Source organism: Coloeus monedula (assembly GCF_965178545.1).
Source record: "Coloeus monedula genome assembly, contig: HAP1_SCAFFOLD_80, whole genome shotgun sequence".
Taxonomy (NCBI): Eukaryota; Metazoa; Chordata; class Aves; order Passeriformes; family Corvidae; genus Coloeus; species Coloeus monedula.
The window spans coordinates 980,513-990,262 of NW_028120818.1; the positions used below are offsets into that span (position 1 = coordinate 980,513).

The 9,750-nt window shown below is 56.7% G+C and overlaps 1 protein-coding gene across 1 annotated transcript; it reads left to right on the forward strand.

The window, feature by feature from the left end:
* Nucleotides 1–8,554: 8,554 nt before the first annotated feature.
* On the forward strand, nt 8,555–9,403 carry LOC309585597 (olfactory receptor 14J1-like; the record flags this gene model as incomplete). Its single annotated transcript, XM_082303541.1, has 1 exon — nt 8,555–9,403. One exon carries the CDS (start codon nt 8,555–8,557, stop codon nt 9,401–9,403), a length of 849 nt encoding a protein of 282 aa, XP_082159667.1.
* Between the last annotated feature and the right edge of the window lie 347 nt (nt 9,404–9,750).

The following is a 9,750-nucleotide window of genomic DNA, read 5'->3' on the forward strand; positions in this document are numbered from 1 at the left end:
AAGTGATGATGTACTATGTAGAAATAGCGTTAAGGTAAAATGCAGTTAAGTAGAAACGAGATTCAGGTAAATTGTAACTTCGAAATAGTTGGAATACGCTAAGAAATGTATTAATGAACACATGGTAATAAATGTCTTTTGAGCTGAGAAACTACAGAGCCAGGAACCGAGATATCTTAGAGGAACAAAGAAGATAAACCGCGTGCATCCCAGGAAGACTGTTCTCCCATCAGAACTCACACCTGCCACGGGAACTGGCAGCTGCAAATGAGGCTGGAGACTGCGGAGGCACCGGAGGGGGGTGCCTGCCTTGAGTTCTGAAGCGATCCAGAGCACCGAGGCGGCGGCGTGCTGGGGGAAGGGGCAGAGACCGGAGAGGGGGGAAAGCTGAGTGAAGTGTAAATGACTTTCTGGCCAAAGTACCTTAAAAACCTTGAGTATCTCAGAGCATTAATGAGCCCCACTGAGTGTCAGTGCAAAGCTCTCCAGGGATTCGTTAAATTAATTGGAGATAATTGGAGGCCATGACTGCACAAACCTCTCAGAGAGTCAGTGTCAAAAAGAAGTACTTAAATTACCCCTGAGTACCCTGAAGCATTAATGAGCCCCAGTGAGTGTTGTTACTGACAAAGAATCTCCAGGGACTCATTAGAGCAGAGAATTGGGGGCCAGGATTGCACAAAGCTCTCAGAGACTCCCAGGCAAAAGCCAAAGCCAAAGTCCTTTGAAAACCCTGCAGTCCCTGGGAGCATTGAGGAGCCCCCAGGGCCATTCCTGACCAAGGCTCCCCAGGGACTCCTTCCAGCAGATCCCTGAGGCCACTGGGATGTGGGGGGATGCTGAGGGCAGGACAAGGGGCTGACAGTGCCCAGCCTTGCTGGGGCTGTGCCAAGAGGCCCCAGGGCCTCAGGACAAGGTGTCTCCTCCCAGCCCTTGGTGGCCCAGATGCTGCTGTGCCCCAGGGCACCAAGACTTGGCTTCTCTTTGTCCCCCTGTCATCCCTGCCTCCAGTTCTCTGCTCTGACTGGAGCCTGGGGACACTTTCTCAGTCGTGTCCCTCACTGGGACCCATGAAAACTTCCAGAAACTTTGAAGTTCAATTCTGGCTGGAATTCTTGGGAGGTTTGTGCCAGTCCCTGTCAGGGACTGATGTTCAGGGCCTCAGCACCAAGGCCCGAGAGGGTCATTCCAGTCCTTGTGCTGTGTGTGTGCTGCTGAGCTGGGCCGGGCTCCTGGCACAGAGGCAGCTCCTGGCAAGCGGCAGCGCTGCAGAGAGACAGCTCTGGCCAGGAGCAGCTCCTGGGCACAGCCCAGCAGGGCTGGGGCACTGCCTGCAGCCAGCCCGGGCACAGCACAGAGGCACACAGGGCTTAAACTCAGCCGGGGCTGGGAAGGGGCTGAGAAGTGACTGGGCAGGCTCCAAACACAGCCCAGGGTGCTCTGAGGAGGAAAGACCCACCCTGTGCTGGGAAGGCAGCTGCAGATCCAGGCAGAGCTCAGAGCTGGGGGTTCATGAGCAGCTTCATGGCAGAGAGAAGCCCAACAGGTGCTTGGAATGTGAGAAGAGCTTCAGCTGGAGCTCCAGCCTGCTCTGCCACAAGAGAATCCACACTGGGGAGAGGCCCTGCGAGTGTCCTGAGGGTGGGAAGAGCTCCAGTCTCCTCGGGCACCAGCGCAAGCACACAGAGGAGTGCTCCTTCTGCTGCCCTGACCACACAAAAGGCTTCAAGTACAACTCCACCCTTGTCACCCACCAGCGCATCCACACCGGGGAGAGGCCCTACGAGTGTCCCCAGTGTGGGAAGAGCTTCTCCAGGAGCTCACAGCTGACCCCACACCAACAGAGCCACCAGTAAGGGAAGCCCTGTGAGTGCCATGACTATGGCAAGAGCTTTGTCCTCTGCTCCAACTTCATCCCCCAGCAGAGGACCCACGTTGGGAAGAGCCCTGGTGACCCACATTCCCTGTGATCCACGTTGGGAAGACACCTGGCTGATGGTCCTTTTGTTTTGGCCCTAATTTTCTTTTGATCCATCTTCATCCCTTAAAAACACCCAAAATTGGGGTAAAAATAAAGGAATTGATCAGAGACATCTAAAGTCTCACCATTTTACTGGTATTTGGGGGAAATTTTGGGTTCAGGGTGATATTTGGCAGAGGAGGATGGAGACTGTCTCTGTCCCTCTCACCCCATTCGGTGCCCAGTGAGGGTCTCTGTCCTTCTCCCCTCGGGATTCTCGGGAGGTGCTTGTGGGGGTTTGGGGGTGTCTCTGTCCCTCTCACCCCGATGATGCTTGGGCGGGGTCACACCAGGGGTGAGAGGGACAGAGACCCCCCCAGCTTCCCCAGGTGTGAGAAGGTCGGAGAGCCCCTCACCCCCCGAGCACACTCAGTGGTGAGAGGGACACAGAACCCCTGGTCCCCCGCCCTGCACAAGCATTCCCTGGGGTGAGAGGGATGGAGACCCCTGAGCATCCCCCAGGGTGAGGGGGACAGAGACCCCCGAGCATCCCCTGGGCTGAGAGGGACAGGGACACCCCCTCGGGAATGCCCTGGGCTGAGAGGGACAGGGACAACCCCCCCAAACCCCTCCCCAGCATCCCCTGGGCACCAGACCAAATAAATTTGGTAGAAATCAAACTCAACTCTACACAAAATGCTTTGAGTAATGTTTCCTCTTCCCACAAGTCCCTTGTGATGAAAACACAAACAAACCCCAGCCATGAATGAACCGACAGCACAAGCAGTTATGGTGGCAATTCAAAGCTCCAGCGGTTCCCGCACAGCTCCAGCTCAGCTGCTGCAGGTTCCTGTGAAAGAAAAGTGACAATTCGGCCCAATACAGATGATTGAAAGGAAGGAAAACTCTGTGTAGCTGTCACAAAGGTGGCAGGGAGGAAGAGAAAAATGATTCTCCCATTTGGCAAAGCCCCCCAGCCTGTGAGAGAGAAAAGGGGGGAGAGCAAGGGGTGACAGGGACAGAGACCTCCCCTGGGGAGGGGCAAGTGTGACACTGTCCCCTGTGTGTGTGGCCTTCCCGGGCTGGGGGTTTCACACCTGAGCCAGTCTGGGTAAGGGGGGTGGTGTTCACTCCCCCTGAGCAGGGGTTACCCCACACCCCCAAAACTCCTCCTGCCCCCTTGGGTTGGGGGTGGGGGTGCAAACCTGGCCTCAGCAAATGGGTCTGGGGGCTGGGGCCACCCCCAGCCCGACCCCAGCCAGGACTGATTTTCAGGACAGCTCTGGGCTTGGCTTTCTGGTGGATTCATTCTCCTCCCTCAGCCTTGTTTACTTCTTAAAGAACTGTTCCTCCTTTTCCTGCGTTTTTGCTTGGGTGCCCTGTAATTGTGGGATTGGATCCGCGGGGATCATCAGGGCACTGCTGGGCCCCATGGACCAAGGGGCCGGTGTGATTCTGAGAGGCCCCGTGGATCCAAGGAGACCATGGTGCTCCTGCAGGTCCTCATGGAATCACGGAGTCCATTGGGACACTGCTGGGCCCACGGAACCAAGGGAACATGGAGCAGCTCTGGCTGCCTTGGGCTCCTGGGGCCGCCTGGCAGCTCTGGCTGACCTTGGCATGGCCAGAGCTGCTTCTCATCTGCCCCTGGAGCGCTGGGGCTCCGTGCTTTCCTTCCTATGGAGCAGAACTGTCCTTCTCCTCCAGGGGCCCATGGCCTAAATTGAGACTCTGCCTCCCAAATTCCGTCTATCAAAGGATTGCTCTGTGACAAAAGGTGCCCGGACAGATGGGTCTGGCTGGCCTTGGCCTCCTGGGGGCCACCTCTCATCTGCCTTCAAAACATTGGTGCTCCACCCTTTCCTGACAATGGAAAAGAACCATCATTCCTGTTCAGGTGCCTGTGGTCAAAATTGGGTTTCCACTTCCAAATTTCTGTCTATCCAAGGATTGTTCCCAGGTGAAACCTTCCAGGACAGACAGCTCTGCCTGGCTTGGCCTCCCAGGGACCACCTCTCATCTGCCTTTGAAACACTGGGGCTTTGTGCTTTTCTTCCTGTGGAATTAAACATCTTTCATGTCCAGGTGCCCATGGCCGATACTGAGAATCCACCTCCAAAATTCCAGTTATCCAAGGCTTGTTCCAAGACCAAAGCTTCCATGAGAGACAGGTCTGGCTGTCCTTGCCCATGGTGGCCACCTCTCATCTTCTTCCAAAACACCTGAACTTTTTGCTTTTCTTTCCTCTGGAAAAAAACCATCCTTCCCAACAAGGTGCCCATGGCCAAAATTGGGATTCCACCTCCCAAATTCCCAATATCCAAGGGCTGCTCCCAGACAAAAGCTGCCATTACCATCAAGTCTGGCTGGCTTGGCCTCCTGAGGGCCAGATCTCACCCACCTTCCAAACACTGGGGTAACGCAGTGTTTGGGTGCTTGAGGCACCAACTCTGGCGTGCCCCAGGTCAGAATCAGTCCAGCTGCGTTACTTCTGCGTGTCGCTGAAGTGACTTCGGCATCAGGAGAAGAGCTGCTGGCTGGGCTAGCTAGCTGGCTTCTCGGCAGAGGGAACACAGCAGGAGCCGATGGATCGGCTCACGTTAGCTCGGACACAAAGGAAGAGAGAGGCTGTTCAGGTCTGGCTTCCAGCAGGTTTAATGTGATGGGATTGATCGGATCGATGGGATGGGACTAGGACGGCTCTGCCCGGGGCTCGTCCTCAGTTTTAGAGGCAATTTGAAAACCCTGGGGAAAGGGAAAACAACCAATGAGTTAGAAGCCAGGGGGAGGATACAATTTAACAAGAACCACTGAGAGAAACCGAGAGCCGGGAGTTATAACAGAGAACCAATGAACAACCGAGTAACCGAGAATTTTCCCGAACCGGGGGAGGCGGCTTGGAGCCGGGCACCGCCCAGGCGGTGCAGCTTAGGCTTCTGAGCCGCCCCCTGAGTCTGACTCTTCGGGGAACTCGATCCAGGGGAGGGGCTGGGACTGATTGGCATCACGGAGCCCCAGCCCTGCGGTGGGCTGGGTCACACCAACGCTGGGGCTCTGTGCTTCCTTTTTATGGAAAAGACTCGTCCTGCTTGTCCAGGCACAAACGACCAAAATTGGGATTCCACCTCCTGAATTCCCAATATCCAAGGGCTGCTCCCAGACAAACCTGGCAGGACAGACAGATGTGGCTGGCCTTGGCCTCTGGTGGCTGTGTCTCCTCTGCCCCTGAAACCCTGGGGCTCGGTGCTGCCCTTCCTCTGGAGACCACTGTGACCCTGCGTGGCCTCGTGGAACCCAGGGGCCGTTGTGACCCTGCAGGGCTGGTGGCACCAAGGGGACCATTGTTACCCTGTGGCTTTCCATGGAACCAAGGGGCCACTGTGGCACTGCTGGCCCCAAAGAACCGAGGGGCCTTTGTGACCCTGCAGGGCCCACGGAACCAAGGGAACATGGAACAGCTCTGGCTGCCTTGGGCTCCTGGGGCCGCCTGGCAGCTCCGGCTGACCTTGGCATGGCCAGAGCTGCTTCTCACCTGCCCTGCAGCGCTGGGGCTCCGTGCTTTCCTTCCTATGGAACAGAACTGTCCTTCTCCTCCAGGGGCCCACGGCCAAAACTGGGACTCTACATCCAAATTTGATTATGTAAGGATTGTTCCCATATGAAACTTGCCAGGACAGACAGCTCTGGCTGGCCTTGGCCTCTTGGGGGCCACCTCTCATCTGCCTTTGAAACACTGCGGGGCTGTGCTGTTCTTCTGCTTTTTCCCATGGAAAAAAACATCTTTCAAGTGCAGGTGTCCATGGCCAAAACTGGGAATCCAGCTCCAAAATTCCATATATCCAAGTACAGCTCCCAGGCAAAATCTGCCAGGACTGACAAGTCCAGCTTCCCTTGGCTTCCTGAGGGCCAGCTCTCAGCTGCCTTTGAAACGCTGGGGCTGTGCTGCTCTTCCTGTGGAACAGAACCATCCTTCTCCTCCAGCTGCCCATGGCCAAAATTTGAATTTGGCCTCCAAGACTCCATCTATCCAAGGATTGCTGCCAGACAAAAGCTGCCAAGACAAACAGGTCTGGCTGGCCTTGGCCTCTGGTGGCCGCCTTTCATCTTTCAATACTGGGCTTCTGTGGTTTCCTTCCTGGGGAAAAGAACCATCCCTCTTGTCTGGGCGCTCTTGGCCTCGAGCACCTGACCACTGTATAGGGACAAAGGAGCTCTGTGCTCCGTGGAGTGGAGACCGAGGAGAGCAGAGGAGAGCCCTGGGAGGGACTGAAGGGAGGTTTCAGAGATGGTGGATCCTTCTGGCATTGTAGAGAACAGCCAGAGAAAGAGAAAATGAATGTGAAGGGCAGCTGGGGAGGCCCAGAGTGGACACCAGGAGAAAGGAATTTCCCTCCCAGGCAGGGCTGGGCTGCAACACGTCCCCCAGAAAGAGTCTGGAGCAGCCCAAGGCTTTGTGTGCCCAGGCAGAGGCAGGCAGGACGCAGAGCTGCCAGCAAAGGAAGGGGCCAGCCAGGTGGGGCAGCCGGGGGGATGAGGACAGCCTGCAGGGACAGAGTTGCAGGGCAGGGACACCGTGGGACAGCCTGGGCTGCAGAGGGCAGAGGGATGGGCAGCAGCTGCAAGGCCCTGACAGAGCCAACTTGTGCAGCCCTTTGGCCACGGCTGCTGGCCCTGGCCCTGAGGCCAGGAGGGGACAAGTGACCCCTGCAGCCCTGGGGCCTCAGGGCCTCCTTGTCCCTGCCCAGCAGCCTGGCAGGGGCCGCCCCATGGTGCTGCCCTGGGCACTGCCCATCCCCACATCCCAGTGCCCCGGCAAGAGCCCTGAGCACTGAGGGAGGGACAGGATCTGCCTTGCCAGGGGCTGGGGCTCAGGCCTTGGCCCTTTGCACTCCTGGAACACAGCCAGCTTTGCTCAGCACCAGAGACACCTTTCCCTTGCTTGTCCCCACCTGCCATCGCTGCCTCCAGAGTTCTGCTCTCACTGGAACCTGGGGACACTTTCACGTGAGTCGTGTCCCTCACTGGGACCCTTTAAAAGTTAAAGAAACTTTGGACTTTGAATCTGACTTTGAGTTCTTGAGAAGTTTTTTGAAGACCCTCTGAGGGACTGAGTCTGATGTGAACAACACCAAAACCCCGAGAGGGTCATTAAAGTCCTTGTGCTGCTGCTGTGCTGCTGAGCTGGGCCAGGCTCCTGGCACAGAGGGAACTCTCAAGCTCCTGGCAACCAAGGAGAGCTTCAAAGAGGCAGCTCTGCTGAGGAGCAGCTCCTCTGCCAGCCCAGCAGGGCTGAGGGCACTGCCTGCAGGTACCTGGGAGGAGTGAGCAGAGAGCTGGCTAAAGCAGCTGGGAGGGCAGCTCTGAACTCATTCCTGGAGAAACCTTCCCAGCGTGGGACACAGTGAGTCTCTGGCTGCAGGGATCCTCTAGAGCTGGCCCATGGCACGGCTGCCATGGCTGTGAGGATGGCTCTGCTGCCGTTCCTGCCTTGGGGGAGGATGTGCTGCAGAGCGGGGCTGCCCTGGGCACCGTCAGAGGGACAGGGCAGGACGGCTCCTGCTGCCAGGGCCGGCTGCAGGCTGTGAAGGTGGGCAGCAGCCAGGGGTGCCCAGGGCTGTCCTGCAGAGCAGCTCCTGCAGCCCTGAGGGCTCTTTGCCAGGCCAGGGCATCTGCCACCTGCCAGGGGCAGCTCTCAGCCTGCCTGGCAGCTCCCCATGGGCTCTGGGGAGGGGTTGGAGGTGGAAGGAGCGACCCCCCTCAGGGCAGACTCCTCCTGCTGGGGAGGTGGTGCTGCATGGCCAGGGCTGCTCTCAGCTTTCTCCTCAAGGGAAGGGAAAGGGGCTCTCAGGTTTGTCTGTGTCACTGAGGCTCCTGCACTGCCACCCTGGGCATCAGCAGCTCTGCCTCAGATCTCCCTCAGGAAGTGCCTCCTCACACTCCTCTGCCTGCAGACAGCACCAGCAGCACCTTGGCTTGCAGCATCTCCCTTTGTCTGAGCTGCCCTTCAGGCCCTGCTGCCAGGGAGATGCCCCTGGGCAGTGCCCTGTGCTGGGAGGGCTCTGCAGGGCAGCGCTGAGCCCCCAGGGCTGGGCTGGGCTCTGGCAGCACTGGCAGGGACAAGCCTTGGACACAGAGAAACAGCTGCCAGGAGGCACAACTCCAGGCAGCAGAGAGCCAGAGCAACCACAGGTGCACAGGGAAAGGGAGAAGGGTTTAGAGCAATGGTTTTGAAATTGGAGCCTTCAAAAAGTCACTTTATTTTTCAAGCCCATTTGAAGTACAATCACCCTGAAATAGAGGGAGGTGAAATGAGCAAAGGGCACCTGGGTGGGGACCAGCAAGTCTGACTGCACTGGGGCACAGCGAGCCCTGTTTTCCCTCTGGCCCCCAGTGTTCAGGCTGAGAGCAATGCTGAGGATGAGGCAGCAGCACAAACCTGAGCTCAGAAATCAAAAAGATTAGCCAAGTTCTGTCACAAGAGGAGAAGTGGTTTTGCGGGAATTCCTAAGAAAATAGCATAGGATTGACTCAGGGGAATCTGTCCCAGCTTGTCAATGCCTTCTTCCAACAGCCCACAATGCCCAGAGTGAAGGAATGTGCAACAGCAGCTCCATCAGCCCCTTCCTCGTGCTGGCATTGGCAGACACGCAGCAGCTGCAGCTCCTGCACTTCTGCCTCTTCCTGGGCATCTCCCTGGCTGCCCTCCTGGGCAGCGGCCTCATCATCAGCGCCGGAGCCTGCGGCCAGCACCTGCACAGCCCCATGTTCTTCTTCCTGCTCAGCCTGGCCCTCACCGACCTGGGCTCCATCTGCACCACTGTCCCCAAGGCCATGCACAATTCCCTCTGGGGCACCAGCCACATCTCCTACTCAGCATGTGCTGCTCAGGTGTTTTTCTTTCTGTTCTTCCTCTCAGCAGAGGATTTCCTCCTCACCATCATGTGCTACGAGCGCTACGTGTCCATCTGCAAAGCCCTGCACTACGGGACCCTCCTGGGCAGCAGAGCTTGTGCCCACATGGCAGCAGCTGCCTGGGCCAGTGCCTTTCTCTACGCTCTCCTGCACACGGCCAATACATTTTCCCTGCCCCTGGGCCAGGGCAATGCCCTGGGCCAGTTCTTCTGTGAAATCCCACACATCCTCAAGCTCTCCTGCTCCAAATCCCACCTCAGGGAACTTGGGCTCATCACTGTCAGTGTCTGTTTGCTCTTTGGCTGTTTTGTGTTCATTGTTTTCTCCTATGTGCAGATCTTCAGGGCCGTGCTGAGGATCCCCTCTGAGCAGGGCCGGCACAAAGCCTTTTCCACGTGCCTCCCTCACCTGGCCGTGCTCTCTCTGTTCCTCAGCACTGTTATGTTTTCCTACCTGAAGCCCCCCTCCATCTCCTCCCATCCCTGGATGTGGCCCTGTCAGTTCTGTACTCGGTGGTGCCTCCAGCCCTGAACCCCCTCATTTACAGCCTGAGGAACCAGGAGCTCAGGGATGCCCTGAGGAAAGTGAGGACTGGATACTTTTCACAAGTTAAAATCTTTCTATTTCCTTCTGCCATGCGAGGAAAATGATGACTAGGATGCTTCTCAGAAGCAATAAACTCTCTCTTTCCTGCTCCAGAACCTTCAGAATGTAACTTTACAATCTTGGCCTTTTTTTTCCTCTTTGTCCATATTTTCATTGGTGCTTTTTCTTATTCTTTTTCTGGTGTTATTCTGCTTCTTATAAAGTACTGTAGTACTACTCCTAGCATTTCTACATGAACATCTACCTTTCTTTTGAAATACAAAGACTTTCAG